Source organism: Tenrec ecaudatus, chromosome 10 (assembly GCF_050624435.1).
Source record: "Tenrec ecaudatus isolate mTenEca1 chromosome 10, mTenEca1.hap1, whole genome shotgun sequence".
NCBI lineage: Eukaryota > Metazoa > Chordata > Mammalia > Afrosoricida > Tenrecidae > Tenrec > Tenrec ecaudatus.
In genome coordinates, this window is record NC_134539.1 from 77,111,422 (window position 1) to 77,137,363 (window position 25,942).

General features: G+C 42.0%; 1 protein-coding gene across 9 annotated transcripts in view; it reads left to right on the plus strand.

Moving 5' to 3' along the window:
- Positions 1 to 219: 219 nt before the first annotated feature.
- The window catches only part of FNBP1 (formin binding protein 1), a 163,912-nt gene continuing 138,189 nt past the window's right edge, over positions 220 to 25,942 (plus strand). For all 9 annotated transcript variants that reach the window (XM_075560639.1, XM_075560637.1, XM_075560638.1 and 6 more), the window contains exon 1: positions 220 to 443. In XM_075560639.1, coding sequence (XP_075416754.1) covers positions 420 to 443 — 24 coding nt within the window. In that variant the 5' untranslated portion in view covers positions 220 to 419. The remainder of the gene's footprint in view (positions 444 to 25,942) is intronic.

A 25,942-nucleotide genomic window follows, 5' to 3' on the forward strand; every position in this document is an offset into this window, starting at 1 on the left:
ACCTCCGGGGGACGCGAACCCGGCGGAGGTCGACTAGGGGGAGGCTGGGCCTGGCCCCGGGCCCAGAGACGCGGGCGGGGCGGGGGCGGGGCGCGCGCGCGTGCGCGAGCTGTCAGCCGGCCCCGCCCCGCCCGCCGGCCCCGCCCCGCGTCCCCTCCCCCTCCCCGCCCCTCCCCGCGACTCTCCGGTGTAGGGCGGGCGGGCGCTGCGGCGACCGCAGTTGCTGCTTCCTCGGGCCATTTTGCTGAGGAGCGACGGGGAGGAGGGGCCGCCGCCAAGACCCGAGGAGAAGAGGCGGCGACCGCGCCGGCACCGGGCTTTCCTTGGCCGCGGGGACCTCGGGAGGCGAAGGGATCGCGGCGTGGGGAGCGAAGGAACCGCGCCCGCCGCGCGGAGCGCCCCTTCCCGCCCCCTGCATCATGAGCTGGGGCACCGAGCTCTGGGTGAGCGAGGGGCCGGGCCCGCGCGGCGGCGGGGCAACGGGTTGGGCCGGGCTGCCGGGGGCGGCGAGGGCGCGCGGGGTCCGTCTCCGGGGCCTGGGCAGGGGCTGCAGCGAGGGCTCCCCTCGTCGGCCTGGGCGCTGGCGGGGGACGCGGGCCAGACGCGCCCTCCGGAGGTGAAGGGGAACTGGTGTGGGTGCCCCGTCGGCCTGAAGGGGGGCGCAGCCGCAGGTCTGGAGCACCCGCCGAGCTGAGGAGGGGGTGCGGTTCTGAGCCCCCCTCTCTCCATGGGCCGGAGTTGAAGGATCCTTCCCGGCCTGAGGAGGGGGCGCGGGCCAGCCTCCCGCTTCCCCGGCCCCTGGAGGCAGCGTGTGAGGAAGACGCTTCGTCCCCGGGGACCCGTCGCCGAAAGGATGCCCCCTTGTGGGTCAAGGAGGGGGGCTTCGGCGGGGGCTTGGAGGCCCCGGGTCTTGGGGGTCTGCGTTATTCGGGGACCCTAGCCGCCAGTGCTCTGGAGCCGCTTTCTCTCGGCGGAGGTGCTGGCCGACGGGGTGCTCATCCTGGGGGCGGGGCGGACGCCAGGCCAGTCGTTTGGGGTTTGGGGGTGTCCGGGCGAGAAGTAGTGCCTTCCTTCAGGAGGTGAAGCTTTTGACCTGTGGCGGTTTGGGGAGAATTCGCAGCTCTGAGGAACACTTCAGATCCTGAATTTGTTGTGAGCACTGCGGCGTCTGGCCCAGGGGGACGAAGTCCTAAGGGTGAAGAGATGTTATTTTATCATTTTCAGGAAGCGCCTTGGGCTCGGAGGAAACCCTTTGGATGGGTAGACCTGCGCTGAGGACACTTGCCTGGCTCCTTTTGAGCCTGACTGTGCCCTTATCTTGGGGGTTCCCATGGGTAAACAAGTGGCGCTGGGTTTAGAGGTTCCCCTTCCGCACACCAAGTGTGAACAGGGCATGTGAAGACAGTTCACAGGCCATCCTAGAGCCGGAGAAGCCCCTTGTTGGCTGGGGAATGGAGTTGATTTTCTGCCATCCTGTGGATTCCGGGCGGGAGGGGGAGGGGGAATCACTGAGCAGGGAGGGGGCCGGCTGTATCCAGAGGAGGAGGAAAGGTTAAATCTCAATTACTGCACTGAAGTGCTTGCTCCCAGGATGAGCCATTTCCCATGATGAACTCGAACGTGCCTTCCTTACTACATTTTAGAATTCAGTAAGTAAGGGTGTGGAGGAGAAAGTATGGGGTGGTGGTGGTTATCTGAGAAAAGGCCAAGGAATTTCGTGTCAAAATAAAACAAATGTTAGAGCAGTTTTAAAAACAGAGCATCCTCTGTTATTATGATTTATATTTTTTTGGTTTTTGCTCTTTTTACATAACCATTTCTTAGGCTCAGACACAACTATTGTGTACCACCATCCTGAAGGCCACGGCTCCTTGAAGATAATCCATTTTCTCGAACAGCCTAATGACAAAATGCTGGCTGATACTAACAAAGGCCCATTTTAAAAATAATAAACTTAAAATGTTTACACACACCTCATTAGTCAGAAGCTACCCTTTTAAGCATTCTATTTCTCCCCTTTAATTTTTTTAAAACTTATATGGGGTAAGAGAACAATTCAGAAGTCATCTTTATTGGCATAGAGAATTCTGGCCTGCTTTTTCCACTTGTTCAAACAGGAGAAATGGGATTGTGGAGGGGAAAAAAAACATTTCTGAGTGAAGTAGATTTGAGTAAAGGAACAGAGCACAATGATGGGCTCTCCACAGTGATTTTGGTCAATGTTTTCAAAGGTGCACTGTAGAGAGAGGGCAGCAGAAGGGAACTAATTAACAGTTCCAATTTCCATTTTTGTTCTGGGCACTTCCTTTGGGTGGCAGAGGGGGGGAAGAAAGGCAAGGATAGGGAGCTGGAATATTTGCAGGTGAATTGATACAAAGTCTTGGATTTGTTTCAAAATGATGTAAGGCAGGTATTTAAGGGGCGTGGGTGAAAGAAAAGCGATGAAACAATTGGTCGTGAGTTATTGAAGGTAGATGGTACAGGAAAATTCATAGTACTATTTCTCCTATTTTAAAAAAATTATAACAAATGAATCAAAAAACACTTTTTAAGGAAAAAGTTTGTAAAATATTTTTTAAGGGGAGGGGGGAGACAAATATTTTTAAAAACTTTTTGGTAAGTCAGTTAAGGGGTAAAATATATGCAAGTCTATGGTAACCGAATGAGGGAAAGGAACATATCTTTATATAGCTTTTTGTCCTTGAGTAGCTTATAGTTTAATAGAGAGAAGGGAATAAATATATTAGTTAGAACAACCAAAATCACTCCTTGCTATCAAGTTGATTCCTACTCATAATAGTTAAGTGTAAAATCTGATTATTTAGGGTGTTTGCTTAGGAGTTCTGCAAAATGTGTATTTCCAATAGTCTCATTCTATTTGCGGTATTTGAGGTTTAAAAAAGAAGCCTAGAGTAGTGGAGGATTCTGAAAAATAACCCCCTGATGCTCCAGTGGTCAGTCTCTGTGATGTGCCGTGCACTGGCAGCCCAGCGGAGGCCAGTGATTGAGGGTTTTCCTGAGTGGTGGCTTTGGGATCCTGCACATATGTAATAAGATAATGATGGAGCTAACTTGGGAGAACTATACTTCTAGATGGAGAGAGACCAAGCAATGGTTTGGATGGCCGTGAATTATTTGTAACAGGTGGTTGCAACTTTTCGTGTACCTTCTCAGTTATTGTTACGTTTTGCACACATTTTAGAACTTTAGTCAAAGTTTGTATAGGTTTTTTAAAAAAAACCGTGTGGTTTCTAACATGCGCTTTGTATTAAAGGCCCTACACTTTAAGCCACATCCTGCCTTGTAGAAAGAGTGAAACTTGCTCTTCTTCCTGCTCTTCTTTTTCTTCTCCTCCTTCCCCTTTTCTTTCTCCTCCTCTTCTGCCCCCATCCTTTCTCTCTCTCTCTCTCTCTCTCTCTCTCTCTCTCTCTCTCTCTCTCTCTCTCTCTCTCTCTCTCTCTCTCCTCCCATGGGAGTAAACTCATATTCTAGGATGATTTTTTTTGGGGGGGTGGGGAATCATAAAAAGTTAAGAAGTTTATCATGTTACCATAAAAATGAACTCAGTTTAAAATTGACTACCAGTTATGTTTGCAACTTTATTAGATTCATTTATATTTAAACTAGGCTTCCGGTTTTTGTATTTAAAAATTATAACAAAGTATAACTGACTGTTCTAAAGTAACTACTTTCTGTACAATTCTTCATAATTGCTTTTTAGCCAGATTTTTAAATTTTAGTTGAACTACTACTCTGTGCAAAAAATCGATCTGGGTCTGTTGCAAGTCATATGTTGGCTTATCTCAGATACTGCAGCTTTAGTCAAGCTAGTGTCATAATAAAGTGAGTCAAATGAAATGATTTTCTTTTCAAATGAAACATTTTAAAACTTTTATCGTGAAGTGGGTGAGAGTCTACAGAGTAGATCAGTTTACCACTTAAAAATTGTTCATACACTTGATTCCCTAGTGCCTATAAAAGTTATATTTAAACTGTACTGTCGCTTTTTAGCTGGAGCTTTGGTGGCATCACGGTTTACACATTGGGCTGCTAACTGTAAGGTCAGCAGTTTGAAAACACCAGCTGCTCCTTGGGAGGAAAAGGAGGTTTTCTACTCCTGTCAAGAGTTACAGCCTAAGAAAACCACAGGGGTAGTTCTGCTCTGTCTTATAAAGTCACTATGAGTTGGAATTGAATTGATGACAGTGAGCTGTTTTTTAAAATAGTATATTAAATGTTCAATAGCATTATGAAAAGTTTGAAATATTGTGAGATTTATCAAAATGTGACACAGAGACACACAGTGGGCACATGCTGTTGGATAAAATGGTGCCAGTACACTTTCTTGACACAAGGTTGCTATAACCTATTTTTTTTGGTGTGCGCACACATGCTCACATGCTCGCACACATAATGAAATCCCTACAAAGCCCATTAAAGCAAGGTAGGCCTCAGTACCAAAGTATATCTACTTATTTCATTAAAAACTTAAAAAGTAGGTGTGGAACATAAGAGAGTCATGTTTCTGTGTCCAAGTAGCCAAAATGTATTTACTCAAGCTTTGTCAAAAAGATAGCGTTTAGATATGAAATCTGTTGGGAAGATGTGTTGAAATAGTGATGGATCATGGGAGAAATCGGGAAGCAAGAGTTTGCTACATTTGAATGCTTTTTATTACCTACTTATTGACCAGAAGTGACAGGTTACCAAAATGTCAGTTCAGCTTTTATTCGCTTGCTCGTGGAGTGTGAAGTGTGTGAATGAATTGTTAGTTTTCTTCATCATTATGCAGTTAACATTATTCAGCGTCAGTGCCTAGTTTTGCTGTCGAGAGTACCCACTCTCCCATCTTTTTTCTATGCTCGGGTGCTATTGAGAAATTGAGTAACCTAAAATATGAAAAGATAGAGCTAGCAGATGGGATTAATTAGCATAGTAAGTAGCTACCTGTGTCAGCTATGTGATAGCTACCTGTATGTCTTTAAACAAATGTCTGAGGTCAACTGTGGCATATAATGTGAAATCAACAGTATGTTGAATATGTTGATGTTGGTTGTGGTGTGCACTTTTAAGGGACAGCAGTGTAAGTTATTTACCAATTTCACCAGAAATCATGCTGGTTCATAGTAGGAGTTCAGTAAATATTTATTAAACAATAAATATCTAATGAATGAATGAATATTTTTCTTTTAACACTTGCTAAGGGAAACTAAGGGAAACAATTCCTTTCTACACTTGGGTAGTTGTAGAGAAAAAATTTTTTATCGTCCTAGGCACCTTTTTAACAATCTCGTTAATTGCAATTCATTCAACCCCATGTGTACAGAGTAAAACTGGTCCTTCATAGGTTTTCAGGGTTGTGACCTCTGCGAAGCACATCACCAGGTGTGGCTTCCAAGGTGCCTCTCGGCGGGTTACAACCACCAACTTTTGGATAGGAGCTGAGTGACTAACCATTTGTGCCATCAGAGATTTATTACCTTTTGTATCGTTCATGCTACTTTTACACCGGATGTGTATGTTCATATGTGAATGTTTTGTACTGTGTTAAAATGTTAAATTATGCAGTACTGATTTTTATTTTAATCTTGAAGTAATGGATTATTAATGCTTCTAGGTTTTGTAGAATTCTCACCTCCTGTTCAGAATGGACTCAGTGGCTCTGAGTTTTGAGTTTGTATTGCCTTTTGCGGAGCCCAGGTGGCACTGTCAAGTGAGGACTGGACTGCTAACCGTAAGGTCATTGGTACAAAACTACCAGCTACTCCGCAGGAGGAAGATGAGGCTGTCTGCTCCCGCAAAGCTTTACAGCCGCAGAAAGCCTTCACGGGTCTCTGATCTTGAAGTGACTTGGTGACAGTGGGCTTGGCTTTGAGTTTTTAGATTGCTCTTGAAATGCTAAAGTGCGTCCTAGATTAATAACAATTCACAGCTCTTCCTTTGCTCTTTGTTCTGTACCCTCTGAGCTTTGTTTGGGGTAATCTTAGCGAATCTATCATTACTCCCTGTACTCTGACTGAGTAGAGTTACTTCCGAAGATAGACTGGATCCAGTTTAGTTCTGCTGCCTCGACCTTTCCATAACACACTTTGCTTGCAGTCTTGTTTGCTCATTAGCTCTTAAACACAACAAAAGATAAGATTGGGAGGTCTGGCAGCTTTGTGATTAATACCTTTATTTGCCCATCTGAGTATCAGCTGTACTTTTGGTAGATGAAACTGTATTTTAAGTATGATAGGGGAGTTTTGTGAGTGTCCTTGCTTACTGTGCAACCACATTGCAGCTGGTGCTTTCCACTGGTGCAGCAGCACTGAGAGTGCTTCGTTGAAGGACATTACAAGTGTCACCCACTTCCTAGCTAAAGCTAATGGTGTGTTTCCGGCAAGTATTACTCATACTTATTTCATCAACACCACCCACATTTAAAAATAAGGCCTTATTTTGACACTTAAAAATTGCAAGCTACCAAGAATACATGCATGCCCTGGGAAATTTATCTAATTAGATTTTTTAGAATGTGGGTGTGAGGTCTTTTGGAATTAGTATTTATAATGAATATTTGTTTTCTGTATGAGCCTTGAGCCTAGTGATTTGTTTAAAATTGAAAAGAAAAAAACCCCCCAAACCAGAAACCTAAACTTGGTGCTGTCATGGTGATTCCAGCTCATAGCCAGGATATCACAGAACAGAATTACCCAGAGTTTCCAGGCTATGAATCGTCATACAAGTAGACTGCCACATTGCTCTCTATAGGAACAGCTGGTAGGGTTGAACCACTGACCTTTCTGTTAGTACCCAAGGGTTCCTTAGTGAATTGAGTGGTGAATTTTTTCTCAAATCACAAAGGATCAAATTATATATATATATATATATATATATATATATATATATATATATATATATATATATATATATATACACACACATTAGTTGACATGATCAATTGATTAATATGAGTTGATCATCATTTTCTAATTGGGACCAATATCATTTATAAAGCTCATTCTATTTTTCAAATTATGTTAAGTGTCTAAAGCATAACAATCTCAATTATTTAATAATGAAGAATCAAACCAGCAAATATATGGATGTCTGTGTATACATGCAGACTACATACATACACAAGGGACTTCATGGAAATTTTTCATATTTTTTTCTATTTTTCCACAAACCATTTGAAACTCCCTTGTGTATGTAGACAGACACACGCACACACACACACGTGTTTTGTTCCTGCAAAACTCATAATATCTGTTCATATATAAACTAAAACTATGGAGGCTATGTGGCAGTATTTTAAAATTTATTACCACTATTGCAATAAGAAGTTGATCTTAAAATAAAATCTATGGTTTCAGTGTACATAGTTCAGCACCAGTTTGCATTTGTACTTCTCTAAATATTCCGGATAGGTTCTAAAAATAGAAAGAACCTGTAAGTACATACATCTTGTAATTCTTATAACATTTCCCCATGCACAAGGGACCATTTATTGATTGCTTACCATCTCTTGGATGCAGTGCAAAGTGTTTTATCTTCATTATCTTCCCTGTTCTTCACAAGAATCCAGCGAGAGCAACACCTTTGGTGCCAGCATATGGGAAGTATAGGAATAGGCTGGAGCAAGATATCGTGTATCACCTATGAAAGGAAAAGGGTGGGATTCGAGTTGGGCAGGAGGAGCCATCACACTCTTGATCTCCAATGAGCAGCTCCAGAACAAGGTCCTCCAACTCAGGGAGGTCATATCGAGCAGAAATGACCAGTCCTTGTACCTCCTGCCTTGTTCATTCATTGTCCAGGGCCTCTGCAAGAAGACTGTCAACTTGGTTACCACCTTTCAGTCATTAACTGGGGGCGGCTCTGAGAAGACCATGATCTGGGTCTAAAAGACGAGGGCTGCAGACTACCCACCCTTCTTGCAGTCGGGCAGCGAATCCTTTCCTTTAAGGGGATCTCTGCATTGCCCAAACCTCTTGTTCATTTTTATAAACGAAGTGGAAGCTCAGAAAGGGTTAATGACTTGCTCTCCTGGCCCTAAGCTCAGAGTCGATAACAGGGATCTTTTCCCTGGCCCCTCTAGGGACTCTAGAACCTTCCTCTTTTAAAATATTTCTAAAGACTGATAGTTTTTGAAATTATTTTTATTATAGAAGTTTTAAACACACTTAGAGGAAATTATACTGCAAACCCCTGTGTACTCACCACACCACTTCAAGAGCTATTCCTGTCATTCACGTTTCATCTGCTGCGCCCACTGACTCTCTTAGGGCCCTCAGTCTTCACCGCCACACATAATGCTACTTTGCTACTTCCTTTTATGACAAGCCATGCACTGACCTGAAATCCTCCCCTCCCCATCTTTTAAAATATGAAAGTAGAAAAGGACCAACATTTACTAAGTACCTAATGTATCTCAATTAGATGATTTTAGTGCATCCTCACATGATATTAGAAGGGTGGGGTGCTGTGAATTTAATATTGCCGTTATCTCCATTTTATGGATGAGTCTCAGGTGAAGTTATTATAAGGCTCAGCCAAAGGATGAGTGCAAATGCTAGGATTTAAGTAGTTTCGCCCCCAAAGAAAACACATTAAGGCTCATGGTCGTTAAAAATGGCATCTTCTGTATTAATAGCTCACAGTCCTCTTTATTCTCATTACTGGCGGAAAGTCAGCTTTTGGTGTTTGGGGTTCTTGAGGAACGAGAAACAAAACCCTTTTCCACAAAAGAAAACTCAGCACGTTTGAAGGAAGTGTTCATTCTTGTGCCTGTATTTGCAAAGCCAAAAGGAAGAGTGAGTTCCTGGAATGTGGTATAAGAACAGAGGAGGGTTGTGAGCTTGGTAAGGGCACTCCCAGTTGAGTGAGACAGCACTGGAGGGCTCCACCGGGGCTGTGCTGCTCTCCCGACCCACTATGTATCAGTGCTGGGCAAACCCTTGCGTCTCTCTCTCATCATTTTTCCTCTCTGTAAAGTATGGTATGATGCTTGTTTCCTTCTCTACTCACAAGGAGACATAAGGAAAAGTGTTTGGAACGTGCCTTGAAGTTGATAGATGGAGTTGATGGGTAAATATGAATTATTTTAATAATGGAGAGGATCAGAGAGAATGCAAACAAGCCTTGTTCTTTGGGTAGACATTGTAGAACTGTCTGGCATGCAGCAGGGCTCCTGAAAAATGAGCGATTCACTACCCTGACCCTTCAGTGTTCACAGTGGTCTTTGTCCACTGATTTTAACTTCTATTTGCATATTAGCAATAAAATAACTAAATATTAGGAACATGCCTGGAAATCTTTGCTTTGGAAAAGAAATCTGGATTTTAGATAGCCATATCAAATGCATGCCCCCCCCCCCCAATGTCCTCTAAAACACTGGCAATACTAATGCTAGCAATATATTTGGGTCCACTTAAGATACGTAGAGTTTTCATGTTACCGCTTCAGAATGGCACTAACTCCATTCTTTAACTCCTCCTTGGTTATTGTAACCACACTCTATCAAAGTCACATGAACCCCCCTCCCAAAAAATAGCTGGATATATGCCATTTGAGGCATTTAACCAATTATTCTACATAGCGGCTCAGTCTGGATTGATTTCCTCATAGACTAGAAACCAAGAGGTTTAAAAAATATTCATGATAGGACAGATATATGTAAAACTGCCAGGAACTCTTTGTTTGGGGAAAATAAATTTGGGTTTATTTAATGGGTATACATGAATATTTAAAATATTTTTTAACCGGTTTTCTGAATTTTTGCTTATCTTCAAAAGTTGGTTACTTGTTTTTATGATTCAAATTTTAAAAGGTGGCAGGGTATACATGAAAATTTTCCCTGTCATTCTTATTTATTTTTTTAAATAAATCTTTTTATTGGGACTCATACAACTCTTATCACAATCCATCCATACATCAGTTGAGCAAAGCACCCTTATACATTCGTTGCACTTGTCATTCTCAAAATTCGCTTTCCACTTGGTTCCTGGAATCAGCTGGGTTTTTTCCCTGTCATTCTAAGGTACATTTAATTCCTCAACTTTTTGGTAAAAGGAAAGGTGGTAAATAGTTACGACTTTAGCTTTCTGTCAAAGAGGAAACCAAATGAAATTTTATAGCATACTGTATGAAAGATATAGGCATAGTGAATATGATTGAAGTGTATTTTATCCACAGTATATGAGGGAACTTCAAAAGGCTCAGAAAAATTGAATTTTTTTCTAAAGTATTTTTGCTACCAAGTGCTAAGACCTGTTTCTTGTCTTTAGGGAGCTTATAGTATAGTAAGTAGGGTTACAGAAATGTAAACAAGGAATCAGAATACCGGCTGATAAGAACTCCCCTAAATCCCAAACTCACTGCCATGGATTGGTGCCAACTCTTTGATCACTGAGACGGAATAGAACTCTCCCTGTGACTTTCTGAGATTGTAATGGTTAGTTGGAGTAGACAGTTCGGTTTTTTTCTCCTCCGGAGCAGTTGGTGGTTTTGAACAATTTACTTTGTGGTTCCAAGCCCAAAATGTAACCACTATACCACCAGTACTCCTAGTGGGGTAAATAAATGGAACCTTGTAGAAAGGAGTACAACCTAGTTGGAGAAGTGGGATCCATGAAGGACCTCCTGAAAGATAAGTAAGTTATACAAACAGACCGGCTGGGCATGTGTGATGCTTAATACAGTCCTGTAACTGCCACAAAATGGCTGGTGGTACTATGTAAATAGGATACTTTGGGCTCACCCCAAGGCATTTGATAGTCTGCTAACAATGCAAATGGAGCCTATACAGGTTTAGGCCATGCAAAAAGGAGTATGGAACCGTGACAAGGAGATTAGTCAGTTTTGCTGTTCTGCTAGAGGAGAGGGGCCCAGGAGCAGAAGATCTGAGAGTTGAGCCCACGTAAAGTGAAGGACCGGGGAATGAGAGAGTAGTCCTGTCCTGAGAGGGCCGAATGGAGCGCTGCATGGCTAAGAGGAGCCCAGAGATGTCATCTACTTGCTTCCTGGCCCTAATCTCAAGCTCTAACCTGCTAATCCTGGTCCCTAGTTACACAAAAACAAAGAGTGACCCCACAGTACGAAGTAAACCTGCCCCTCAGGGAGTTTTAGGTTGTCATCTTTACCAAAGCACGTGCCACATTCTCTCGGGGATCCGAACCAACCTAGTAGTTAGCAGACAAGCACTTAACCATTGACCACCAGGCCTCCTTTGTATCCTGTCACTTCCCTAATATGAGTGCGCTCCAGATGTGAGTCCAGCGTGTTCATTACAGAATTAACACACCCGACAGAGAAGTAGCACATATACTGTGGGGATGGGAGAGGGGCCGGCAGCTGGTGTCAGATGTAGGACAAAGGTTTGAGGGTTAGAGTGTATGTTTCATGAGGTGTGAGGATGCCCCACGCCATTTTTTTTTTACAGCCAGTTGGGCACTGATCTAGACAGCCTCTCAGGAACAGGCAATAAATGGCATGTCCAGAAGTGTAGGAGGACATGGAGTTCTAAACTTGGTACAGTATATAATAGGGTTGTAAGAGGAGCCTAAAAAGGTAGGCTGTGGCAGAAAACCATGGGAGAAGGAGGAATTCATCAGGAGGCCACACGATACTGAATGGCTGTCTGAAAGTACAAGTCACAGGGCCAGATTTGGAGACTCCAAAGGCAGTGTTGGAAAGCAGTTAGTTATGTAGCTAGAGAATGGAACAAGCTGCCTGACTGTCTTGGCTAATGGTGGGGGGTTGAGTAGAGAAGTTATCATGATGTGTTAATCGTTTCCAAAACGTTTACATGGGTGGAATTAGGTTAAAATGTCAACAGTTGGTGGCCTTGAATGCCTAGCAGTGCAGTGAATTCTGACTCATGGTGACCCTATAGGACAGGGTAGAACAGCCCCTGTGGGTTTCCGAGACTGCAACTCTTTATGAGAGTAGAATGCCTCATCTTTTTCCCCACAGTGCAGCTGGTGGTTTCAAACTGCTCACGTTGAGGTTAGCGGCCCAACAGGTAACCACTACAATCATGACACCACCAAACCTCCTAGCAGCGTGCGCAGTACATTTTTTTCATTACAACACTCATGCTCTATTTAGTGTTGTATTTTAGAAGTAACCTCAGAAGTAGATTGCTGTGGAACCATGTGCTGCCACTGTGTACATACCAAAGCAGAATGCATGAATACTCAAGCTGTGGCTTTAGAGAAAGTTTGCTTTCGGAAACACAAAAAGATGGCCCTTCATCTGATGAGTTCTCAGCATCATTCCTCCCAATGCAATCTGTCCTACCAAGGTCAGAGTCAAATCTCTCCTTGTAGTTTTTCAAGTTAGTTGCTGTGGAGTCAGCCAGCCACTGACTCATTCTGATCCCACACACCATGGAATGAAGCACTGTCAGGTCCTGTGCCGTCCCCATGATCACTGTCAGATCAGATCTTGTGATCCACAGGGTTTTGATTGACTGATTTTTGGGAAATCATTCACCAGCCCTTTCTTCCTAGTGTATAATATATCTCCTTGCATGAGCTACCCACCACCTTTAAAAAAACTTTGTTGTTGTGAATTGGGTGAAGGTTTACAGAGCAGATCAGTTTTCTATTCAATAACTCATGCACATTTTGTTTTGTCTGTGCAATCCCCTCAATGTAACTCAACTGAGCCCACTTACCCCTGTGTTTCCTGTTTCTAGTTTCCCTTCTTGCCTCACCCTTAGAGCTTTGCCCTTCTGATCTCAAATTTTGATTATTCTACGGTGTATATTATTGCTCCCTTTATAGACTTGTCTATTATTTGCCTAAAAATTGAGCCACAAGGGTGAGCTTGTTTCTAGACCTGAAGGATAACCAAGGACCATGGTCTTGGGGGTCCCGTTATTCTATCTGACCGGATAGCCTGGTCTTTTTTATGATTTTGAGTTTTGTTTCACATTTCTCTCATTCTATGAGAGACCTTTTAATGCAGTGATTCTCAACCTGTGGGTCATGACCCCTTTGGGGGTCGAACGACCCTGTCACATGGGTTGCCCGACTCATAACAGTAGCAAAATGACAGTTATGAAGTAGCAGCGAAATTAATTTTATGGTTGGGGGGGGTCACCACAACAAGAGGAACTGTGAAAGGCTTGCAGCATTAGAAGGTTGAGAATCTTTGTTCAAATGGGATACTACTTTTCAATTCTTCTGATCTCAGGTGGTTCGTTAGTTCCATGTGTCTTCCATTGTCTTCAGACAGGGAGAGACTAATAGTTGCACCGTATATAGCTGCTAATGAGCTTTAAGCCACTACTAACTAAGGCTGTATAGAACATTGTCTTTGGATAGTGGACTATGGACATCTGGAGAGGTGAGCCGAAGGGGGGTAGGGAAGGCAATGCAGCTCCACTACCTTGGCCTATGGGTTAAGCAGTGTATCAGCCTCAGGCCCCCACCTCCATTTCCAGCACTTTCACTTTTTCCTTTCATCAGTTGAGCGCAAATAAAAACCAAACCACTTCTTACTTGCCCTCTCTGTTCATGATCACATGGAATAACTTGGATATAACTGTCAGGATCCATTCCCCAATTCTTTTAGCCCCCCAAATCTAACTTACTGCCAGGGAGTCGCTGCTGACTAACAGCAACCTTATCGGTTACCTTCCTCTGTGGGTTTCTGAAACTGTACCTATAGGTGTAGAAGGCCTTGTCTTTCTCCTGTGGAGCCACTGACTGGTGTTTTCAAACTGCTGACCTTGAAGATTACAATCTGACCTGTAACTGTGCCACCAGGGCTTCTGGTCAACTCTAGAGCGGCTCCTAATTTTCAGTGTGCTTAAAGATAGATCGCTCACAGTAACCAAATTCCCAAGACTGAGGAATCAACCAGAATGAAACTTTGAGTGAAACGTCTATTCTTAGAGAGGCTGGAGAGTCACCGTTGCTAAACCGCTCTTTCTCTCCCATTAGGCTAATCTGTGTAGAAAGCTGAATCTTTGGAAAGCTTCCTGGAGTGCTGTGGGTCAGTCAGTAAGCTGCTCACCACGTGATCAGCAGCTCATATCCACCAGTTGTTCTACAGGAGAAAGATGAGGATTTCTTTTCTTTTTCTTTTTGCTCTAATCGAGGCTTTCTATTCCCATAAAGATTTACAGTCTTGGAAACCCACAGGGGCAGCTCTACCCTGCCCTACAGGGTCACTATGAGTTGGAACCAACTCAAGGGCAGTGAGTTTGGTTGGTTTTGGAGTGGATAACTAAGTGAAAGGTTGATCAATGTGTGTGTGTGTGTGTGTGTGTGTGTGTGTGTGTGTGTAGTTTCAGAGGAGAAGTCTAGGGTAGAGATAGAAATTTTGGTAATCAAATAAGCTAGAATGTAAACCTCTAAGCTCTTGACATAGTTATGTATTATATCCCTCCAGGCATTATTATTTAACTTTAGCACTCCGTCACTTAGACTCATAATCTGTTGGCCTTTGGGACAGTAGCTATGCTTTTTTTCACTGAAATGTTTACCTTGCTGAACGTCATGATGAAACTTGTTTGAACAATTGGAAGAGGTGTAGACTAGTGAAAAGTGATTGGTTTTGCAAATTGTTTTAAGTGCATAGTAAATGGATCTTGAATTTTTGATATGCTTAGAAAAAAACCTAATGTACCCTTTCATGAATGATAAAAGTAAAAATAACTGGCCACTGATGGGCATTCACTCTTTAGTAGAAATCAGAAATTGATGGCACACACGCAACATTTAATAGGCTTTTGCAGAGTCTAATAGTATAGACTCCCTATCTTTGAAAGCTGCCTGGCATTTAGAGATGAATAAAGAATATTTAGAATTACTCGATCCATAATCCTATCGACTACTTGAGATCTCTGTTGCATCTGATTTTGCTTAGATTTTTCTATTTATGTATATCAGGAGCCCTGGTGGAGCAGTGAGTTATACTTTGGGTGCTGCTCAGCAAGAGAAAAGACGAGGCTTCCCTCTCCTATAAAGAATTACAGTTTCTGAAACTCACAGGGGCAATTCTACTCTATCCTATACGGTCACTGTGAGTCGGTTTCGAGTCGATGGCAGTGAGAGTTTATATTTCTCAAGTGAAACAGATTTTATTTTGCAAAGAGGGTCCCAACAATATCCACGATCCCACCTACTCCTCTTACTTAAGTCTCCTCCCATGGAGTGGAGACGTTTATGCCCCTCCCCTTGAAAGGTAGGTGGACCTTTGTGATTGCCTTGTCCTGTAGAAGGAGAAGGATGAGGCTTACTGCTCCCGTAAAAATGTACAGCTTAAGAAACCCAAAGGGGCAGTTCTGTTCTGCCCTGTAGGGTTGTTCTCGGTAGAGATGATTCAATGACAATGAATTTTGAGGTTTGACCAGTAGAATAGGTGAAGTGGCATCCTATCCCTGAGGCAGGATCATAAGCATGCCATGCATTTTTTCTTTCTTCTTTTGAGATGATCGCTTTTAGAATTCTGTTACCATATTGTATGGAAGCCCAAAGAGCCCACATGAAGAGACATTATGGAAAAGGCAACTGTGGAGTTCCAGCTGACGGCCCACGTGAGGTCGCAAAGATCGCATTTAGCTGCCAGACATGAGTGAAGGCACTTCAGCATGATTCTAGCTCCCAGCAGTTGAACCATCCCAGCCATCGAGTCTTCCCAGCTAAGGTCCCAGGCACAGACAGAGACACACAATGTTTGTGCTCTGTTTCAGTTTCTAGCCCTGCATAAAATGATCCTTTCCCATTTGGGTGTTGGCTGGAATGTATTGCACAGCCATGGTAACTAGAACTGTAACTTGGGATGTGGTAGTTGATAGTAGTAGGACTACTACTCCTTCTTAATTTTTTAAAGGACAGAGTTACCTTATGTGTCTTGGCTATCTAGTGTTGCTATAACAAATATCTTCTCACAGTTTAGGAAGCTCACTCCCATCAAGTCAATTCTGACTCATAGCGACCTTATAGTGAGCATTTTACTGCTATCAAGTTGATTCTGACTCATACTGACCCTATAGGACAGGGTAGAGCAGCTCTTTTTTGGTTTCCCAGGCTCTTTATGGGAGTAGAAATCCTATAGTGAGTCTATGAGGCTAGAAATCTGAGTTCAGAGTTCTGGCTCTAAGGGAAAGCTATCTCTCTCTATTATCTATGGGGGAAGATCCTTATTTCCTTTCAAATCTGTAGGCCTGGTATTCCTTGGAGATTTCCTTGTATCTTACCAGTCATCCCCTGAGTCTAGGAGTTTCTGAGCACAAGGATCCTAGATTTAGGCAAAGCATTCCACTTCTTCGCCCAGCCCCCAGCCCCTTTCTTTTTTGGTTTTGGTGATAGTAGGTCTACCTTTCTCTTCTTGCTTCTCTCTCCTTAATCTCTTGTAAGATAAAGGTGTTGCAGGGCACACCTCAGGGAAACTCCCCTTACATAGGACCAGAGTTGCCACAGGAGTAAGGGTGTGCATCCAACTCTTAATCCTTTCAGAAGTTATTAGCTTATCGCAGCAGATCACATCATGGGGATCATTACATAAATGCCACATTGCATTGTTTTCAAACACTGAGAATCATAGTCTAGCCAACATGGTATATATTGGGGGATGGGCATGAAAACACACAATTCAATCCATGACACACCACATATCAATTTTTTTCCTAGTCTAAAAATAAAATAAGATCATATTCTCTTTGAAAAAATTCCTAAAGATACAAAATTGAAAAGCTGAGGAACATCTAAGAAGTTTTTACTTATTTTCTGTGAAAATGGCAGGAAGCTGAGAACCTCTGGCATGGAGATATTGAGGCTTATTAAATACGAGAAAAAACAAACTCCTTAAACTAAGTTTGTTCTGGGTTCTGTGAAAAGATTGCAGACTATGAGGATGGCGATTCTAAGTTGCTCACCCTTCATGAGGTCTTGGCATATTTGTGTTACTCCCATTGGCTCAGAGAAAGGGCATTCATTTGGGAATTTCTGTTTTTAAAAGAAAGAGATTTTGCTATTTCGTCTGAAATATCAGCTCTGCGGTTGAGCACCGTCTAATAAAATGCTAAGCTCTCTACAGCAGATGTAGTTCGGGTGGCCATGAATCTGTTAAATGAACCCCGACGAGGGAAGTTAGACACAGGGCTCTGCCTTTCTCTACAGTTCATTTCACTCATGTGGCCACTACTGTCCAAAAGGCTTAAGGGTACATAGTTGAAAGTGATTTTATCTTCATTTTGCAAGATTGCTCGAAGTCAGGCAGGAAGTCCTGTAATTGTTCAAGAGCCTGAATCTACAACCAGACTGCTTGCTTGACTTGTATCCTCATAACAAGTAACTGAGTAATTCTGGGCACGTCCTTTAGCATCATCAGTCTCCTCATGTGTAAAATGGGCATAATAGTGCCTTCTTTATAGAATTATTGAAAGTATTGAGTTAGTGAGTAGTTAGTGTAGTGAATGTCTGCCATAATAAACTATATTAGCGCCCACTGTCATTTGCTTCTGAAAATAGAACCCTTTTTACCTGTTTCTGTGGTGACAGTATTTTGATTTGTGTTTTCAATCCCATGTCAAGAAGGACCTGAGTGAGAATGTCCTTGTGAGGCTTGTTGTAAGGGCCATCAGTGTAGACAAAACTACGTGACTTCAGGCCCCTTCAACTCAGTTGTTCTAAGTTAAACTCGTTCAAAACCACCAGCCAGCTCCTTGGGTGAAAGGCTGGATTTTCTACTCCGGAACTAGTTACAAACTCAGAAATCTGCAGGGGTCTCTGTAAGTCAGCACTGACTCCATGGCAGCAAAACTGAGTTCCAGGCCTGACACTAACTGACACAGTTATCTTTGGCACACCGATCATAATGTACAGAGAATGTGTCAAATGTTTATTGTAGCAGACTAACTTCTATAAGCTATGACATATTGCATTGGGCACAAGTACTATAAAGAACCTTTTTAAAGTGTTAAAATGTCATTTTGAGGCTAAGATGAGCCGACCTAAGCCATAGTATTTCCCTTCACCTCATCTCCATCTGCAAAGGCTAGGCCAGTGATTAAAGACGAGCAGAGAAGGACGGATGGGCTGCCAGAAGAACAACGTCCTTTGTCTGGGAGGAAGTACAGCCAGCATGCTCCTCCTAGAAGGGAGGACCAGGAGAGCCAAGTTCTTGGAGAAGTTGAGTCTGTGGAAAAGAGAAAGGGCCTCCATGACAGGACTGACACAGTGCCTTCAGCAAAAGACTCGACAGCAATGATTGTGAGGGTGGCACAGGACCCAGCAGTGTTGCATTCTGTTGTACATAGATAGATAGGCTCACGATGAGTCACACCCAACAACAACTACTTCTAAGACCTGAAACTCTTTTTGGAACTTTTATATTTAGTTTCCCACACTAGAGCTCAAAGACATGCTAATAATGTTAAATAGGCTTGTAGCGTGTTCTGAAAAGTGACACATAAATAGAATCATTAGGAGCCTTCCACAAGTTGTTAAGCACTCGGCACATACATAGATTAAATCTCTTGGGTATGATTCCATCTGCAAAAATATCAGGGACTCTTGCCAAACAATTTTTCGGGGTTGAGAAACCTGAAAGGCTTCTTGGTTAGGGTATTTCTCTCGGTTGTAGGTGGGCAAGGAAATAAGGGAGGTAAATAGAACCATTCTAGGGGGGCAGGGGGAAGACAGCCAGATGCTTTATTACAGAAGGAAATATTCTCTATGAGCTTGATAGAAATGAGAAGCTGAATGCAGGCCTCCCAACTTTACTTTCTGGACTTTCTTGGCTGATAAAATACCAGGACTTGTTTGAGAAAACAGAATGAACAATCAAATGAAGAAACAGTAGAGAGAAGTGGGAAAAGCAGAGTGGGATAAGGAAAGTTCCTGATAAATCAAGTTAATTGATAAAGTGCCACGGGCCCATTAAAAAAAGGGGGGGGGTAAAGTTAATTTCACAGAGGAAAAGGGTATTGTACCAAACAGTGTTCAGTTAAGTGTCACTAATGTGTGGTAGTCTGTAACTAGATCTTTTTTTTTTTAATCAATCATCTTTATTTGAGATATAGACCCTATGCTTGAACGGAGGGCACTGGACATGCTTCAGTGTGGCTTAAGCCGTGTTAGTTTGAAGGGAAGTTAAAGGGAGGATATCATATATACTGGAGCCCTGGTGGTTTCATGGCAATGCTTTGGGCTGCTAACTGCAAGGTTAGCAGTTTGAAACTACCAATCCCCCCTCCAGAGAAAGATGGGCCTTCCTACTCCCCTAAAGAGTTACAGGGGGAGCTCTACTCTGTCCTATAAGGTTGCTATGAGTCTGCATTGACTCAATGGCAGTGAGTTTGGTTTGTTTCTGTTTTTTCTTTTTCAACTTACATACTAAGTTAAACCTAATGGCACATGGGTTAAGCCTTTGGCCACAAACTGAAAGATCAGCAATTTGAACACACCAGCTGCTTGATGGGTGAAAGATAGGACAATCTGCTTCTGTAAAGATTTCTGGCCTTGAAAACCCTAGGAGGCAGCCCTACTGTGTTTTATAGTCTCAGTGTGAGGCAGAATCAATTTGATGACAGTGGGTTTAGTTTGAGGTTATTTTATATGCTGAGCGCAATGGTAGGTCAGTGGTAGGTCATCTGCATTCTTGCCTTCCGATGAGAGAGGCCTAATTCCTGGCCCCGGCACTGCAAGGGCACCACCTGCCTGTCAGTAGAGCCTTTGGATGTCTTGCTGAACAGGTTTCAGTAATGCTTCTAGACTAGGAAGAAAGGTCTGGTGATCTACTTGGAATATCACCCAGAGAAAACCCTCTGGTCACAGTGGTGGAGTCCCATTATATGTGGAGAGGTTTGCCCCCTTGACAGCTGCTAACATCAGCATCCTATATGGTATGCACTTGGTAGTCGTTGAATTGTGGGCCAGCCCTGCGGGTGAAGCTAGCTCAGTTGGGGTTTATGTTGTAAATGGGTAAAATAGGTGAAATTATAGACAGTGAACAATTGGTTGGGAATCTGCTTTCTGAAAGGAAAGAGATTCCTGACTCATAAGTGGAGGGCAGGACCGATTCACCTTCCAGGAAATCATTTAAAAAATCAGGAAAGACAAGGAAAAAGAAAGGGATGAAAGGAAATCTAATTTATGGTGGAGACACTGGTAGTTCCATCGTAGAATTCGACCTTATGCAGGAAGCCAGGTCTGGTTTCTGACCACTGTGCCCTTCTATCAGTGGACAATTAATTCCATGTTACGTTGCTGAACTGGTTTCATCAGAGCTTCCAGACTTCTTCTAAATTTGCTTTTGCTAACTTAGACAACCCCTTTATCTCACAGGAGCACTGGTGGTGGTAGGCTGCAGTCCCTGGGTGGGGGGAGGATGATGGAGTTACCTAGCTTCAGAAACCCTAGGAAGCAACTGCTCAGTTGCTTTGAGTTGAAATCAACACACTGGTGTGAATTCGGGGTTTTGTTTGTTTTGTTTTGATCTTACTGGTCTCATTAATATGCCACCGTGTCCTCACTTCTTCAAACAGGTCAGCCTGCTGCCACCCAGGGCTTTGGACTCCTTTGGCTCAGCCTTGCACCCTGCGCCTTGCCCTCCACCTGAGTGTTCATGGTTCTATAAGCCCTTCAGCTTGCCATGTCATTCCATCCTTCCCCTATTCCTCAGCTGCAGTTATACACTGAGAAGAACTCTTATAAGTTAGCCATGGTAGGAGAAGGCTGTTAAGGAAGCAAACTTTGGGAGCTGCGATCGCAAAAGCATACTCTGTTATCAGTGTGCTTATGCAGTTTTGAATAGGCAGCACACACTCAAGGCATGTATTTCCTGTCTCCTGTTTCCCCCCTTGTGAATCCTTTCAGGGATCTAGAAAGCATTTATAAATAAATACAGATGTCAGTGCACTCTACACCATTTAGTACCTTCTTCTACCATTTAGGTTACCTGGATGCTTATTTTCCTTAAATGTCCCTTCTCTGAACACGACCGTTAATTTTTAATTATAGAACATTACTGCATGACCATGTGGTAATGGTTACATAAAATTCGATTGCAGGGGGATGCTGTAATTTGCTGATGGTCATTTAGATGGTTTTCAGAATATTTTGCCACTAACCAAAACACAGTTAATAATTCTATTTACTTTGCTCATGTCTAAGTATATTTGGAAGGTAAGCACTGAGAACTTAGATTGTGCCAGTCATCCTCCAAAGAGATGCTAAAAGTTTGTGTTCTCAATACCCACACTCTGCACAGCACAGTGTATAACCAAATATTTTTATGCCAATCTGGTGAAAAGTGGTATTTTAATTTTCATTTGTAATTTTAATTTTCATTTACCACTGCAAAGTTTAAGAACCATTTTTCCTAATAAAAAGTTTTTTTTAAAAAAGAACTATTTTCTTCCCTCTTCTTTTCAAAACTATCGATAACCTCTGTTTGTTGCTGCTGCTAGGTACTGTCAAGGTGATCTGACTCAGGACCCTATATAGCAGAACAAAACACTGTCAGCTCCTGCTCCACCCTCACAATTGTTGCTATGTGTGCTTAAGCCCATTATTCCAGCCACTGTGTCAGTCCATTTCATTGAGGAGTTTCCTGTTTTTCTCTAACCCTCTGGTTTACCAAGCATGATATCCTTCTCCAGGGACTGGACCCTTCCCTCCATATGACGACGTCTCCAAAGGGCATAACCTGAAGGCCTCATTTCTAAGGACGTTCTGGTTGTAGTTCTTCTAATTCACACGTGTTCATTTTTTAACTGGGTGGTAGTTCAGTATAGGAATGTGGTTTGAGAAATACATACATTCATTTGTGTTCATGTCCAATGGAAAATGACTTTCTCTTAGGTATCGGCACAATAATTTAGAAAAGATCAATTAAACTAACATACTATTCTAAATTGGTTGACTGCTATGCTGATCCATGTTGGAATACCTTTATTGAAAGGCTGCCTTACAAAAGTAGTTTGTAAGCATAATTTGGTATGAACATTTTCCTTTAAAAATTGGGTTTATCTTTTGTATGAAAAGGAGAGTGCTACTCTTTGGTATTTTTAATACTGAAGACACTAAAGCAAAGTAAGTTCTGTATGTTTGGACGCAACACTTTGTAAACTCATTAAAAATTGTGAATTCCCTAGTTTGGGTTATGTAAAGCATGCCTTTTTTTAGTGTATCAAGCAATAAAAGGAATATAGATGAGCCCTAAGTGTCCTGTTTTTGAGTTACGTATTTTAAGAATTTTTTTTTTAATTTTAACAATTTATTAGGGGCTCATACAATTCTTATCACAGTTCATACATATACATACATCAATTGTATAAAGCACATCTGTACAGTCCCTGCCCTAATCATTTTTTTCTCTTTTCTTTTTTTACATTTTATTAGGGACCCATACAACTCTTATCACCATCCATACATATACATACATCAATTGTATAAAGCACATCCATACATTCCCTGCCCCAATCATTCTCAAAGCATTTGCTCTCCATTTAAGCCCCTTGCATCAGGTCCTCTTTTTTTTTCCCCTCCCTCCCCTTTCCCCCCTCCCTCATGTGCCCTTGGTAATTTATACCTCGTTATTTTGTCAAATCTTGCCCTATCCGGAGTCTCCCTTCCCCCCTTCTCTGCTGTCCCTCTCCCAGGGAAGAGGTCACATGTGGATGGAAATGGCAAATTAGTAATTTTTCACTAAGTCCATATTTTAGAGCAGTAGATATAGTATTACCTAACCTTCCTTATAAGATAAGCTGTATGAGAGCCAGGGTTTTGCTGTTTCCTTTACTTCTTTATCCCCTAGAATCATGCCAGGCACTTAGTAGGTACTCAGTGAATAAGACAGTTGCCAATCTAGAAACAATCTAGGATTTTGTTCTTTGACAACACCTGAACTAACCCACCTAACTTTCCACTAATTGAGAGAGAGAGAGAGAGAGAGAGAGCGCGAATGAGCGCGAGCGCACACGAGTGCATGAGCGAGCAGGCTAGGTGTAGGATGTTCAGCTGGCATAAAGAAAGTTAAAAAAGAGTAAGATTTTTTATTATCACGAAGTAGGGTTAAAAACAGATTGGTATTAGGTATCCTAGTTATCTCTAGTATGGCCAAGAGCTAATTTGCAAAGCTTCTTGGTCTTTGGAAATTTTAAAAGCAAATGCTGTATAAAACAGTTGATCTAACTCTTCAAAAGCATTTTATAAATTTTATCCCAAGTAATTACAGGATTACTGGGTTGCGTTTGAAGTCTCCTTAATGGTTGTCTAAGTACTCTTGTTGCAAAACAGGTTATCATTATATGTTAGATGCCATTTTAAAGACACCTACAATATTAAAACAATCTCAAAGAATTGAGAATGATTCACTCTGCAAATTAATTTCCCATTAAATCAATTGTTGCTACATCTTCAAACCAGTATTTGTAGGCTTTCCGTCAAGTTAGCTAATAGTTGTCAGTTCAGAGTGTGTGGAAGAAAAACTGAAGGAGAAGAAAATGGTGTTTATAGTGATCAAGTCATTGACATTTTAACACCTTACTGTAATTATAGCCGATAACCAAAAATAACTATTTGGTTCTTTTTTAAAAACCACTGTCATTAGGTTGACCATAAACATTATCAAATTTACCTGTCTTAACTCACTTCTACAAACATACTGAGCCAGACATTGAGGTAGATGCCCTAGGGCTGTAGAGTGAACGAGATTCCTTAAATTTAATAGAGGTTAAGGTTTCTAGAAATTGCTATAATCATGCTGTACTCTCTAAAACCCACTTGTTCAGAATCTCTAGTAAATTTCATGTTCTTAAATCAGAAGCACTTAGGAAAAATAGCTGGCAATTTGGCATTGTTTTGGGGGTGCCTGTGTATGTATTTCATAGTGATTTTAATTAGGGAAGTGATAGCCAAATTGTACGATATGCTTACACCTACAATGCACATGGAAGAATCACATTTTATATTCTCTGCTGTTCACATTTGGGGATTGAAGAGCTACAAGCTGCCTGCCACTTGAGAAAATGGCAGCTTTTCAAAGTTCGTGAGGGCTAACCTCCCTTGAGTCTGTGAAGGCATTCAGAGCAGAATACAAGAAGCTTTACGATGTGAATTAGACTGTATCTCTGCAGAGTTGGCCTAGCATATTGATTCTCCATGCCTGTGGGTACTTTTAAATAGTACCAATTCTTAGTATTTTTTGGTTTTATGTGGATGTGAGGTAGTGTAAGGTGGTTACGGAAGTAGCTTTAACGTTTTTAGCATACTACCTTTCTCAGATAGCACTTTTAGTAACTAAAAGGGGGGAATTGCTTATCGCCATAGAAGTTGCAGGGCAGTCAAATAGAGTATCCTGGTTGAGTGAGAAAGTACACGTCTGTTACATCGTAACCATTTGCAGGAACACTCATGGCATTGTCTCCTAGGCAAAAGGCACTGCCGACGCCATTTGTGTCATGCTAGGGTTTTCACAGCCAAGAGATTTTCCCACGCAGTATTCACACTGAGAAATGTGATTGAAAACATTGTCTGTTGCCTACAAGGCAGATCACAAAAACAGCTTGGCAGGGGACTGTAACTGTTATCCTGGCGTTCTGAAGGCCATTGTTATTCCATTTTGAATCTTGTGGGTTCTGTGGAAATAGTATCATTTTCCCTGGATTAAAACCAGCCCCAAGCATGTGATCACTAGGAGCTCTTTGGATTGTGGCTGCCCAGCCATCATTCCAAAGAGTATAACGGAAACAGGACGGGCACGGGTGGTATTGTAGCTTGTGTTCCAGTCAGTTCTTGCCAAATTTCAATTTGTGTAGCAGATTTCGGTTCCAGATGGAGCAGTCATGATCTGTTTTAGAACTTTACTCATTGATTTTTGTAAACATCAGAGCAAATTGTAAAATTGATATCCCGAAATATTTTCTTTTTTTTCCTTTTTTTACATTTTATTAGGGGCTCATACAACTCTTATCACAATCCATTCATACACATACTTCAATTGTATAAAGCACATCCGCACATTCCCTGCCCCAATCATTCTCAAAGCATTTGCTCTCCACTTAAGCCCTTTGCAGATTATCACTTTAAATTTAAAAGAATTTCCATCATTCTTTTCTTGCCTTCTAAAGATATATTTCCCACCAGAGGATAATGTTTTATCAAAGAGGATGATTAAATAAAATAATCTCAGAAGATAGTATGAGTTAAATGTTTTTATTTTTAGAAGAGAGAAAATACAGTTAGATTTGGGGGGAAATGTTAAAAGTTGTAGTATTATACTTCAATGGCAGGGCTATGGGCTGCCAAATTGATTTATTTCTATTCTAATCACATTTATTTTTAGGAGATCTATTTGGTTCATTTGTTAAATAAAATCGGAAACAAAATTCTGTGTTGGAGATGCTTTGGAGATTAGAGAATAACAAAGTTGATAGCTATCTGTTTAATCTTGAGCATATCTTAAACTTGACTCTTTTAATTGTTGTTTGTAGTAACATCGTATTACTATGATTATAAGGTAACCTTTTTATTGTGAATTAGATGGGAGTTTACATAATCAGATCATCATTTTTGCATTCAATAACTTAAAACAAGTTATCAGGCCTACCAATGACTGCCCTGGTCCACTCACCCCCTTGTGTGTTTCTTTGTCCCTCTCCCTCTAGTAGGCTACTTTTAAAAAACATTTTATTAGGGGCTCATACAACTCTTAACAAAATCCATACATACTTCAATTATATAAAGCACATCTGTACATTCTTTGCCCTTATCACTTTCAAAGCATTTGCTCTCCATGTAAGCCCTTTGCATCAGGTTCTCTTTTTTTCCCCTCCCTCCTCGCCTCCCCTCTGCCTCATGAGCCCTTGATAATTTATAAATTATTATTTTGTCATATCTTGCCCTGTCCAACGTCTCCCTTCACCCCCTTTTCTGTTGTCCATCCCCCAGGGAGGAGGTCACATGTAGATCCTTGTAATCGGTTCCCTCTAGTAGGC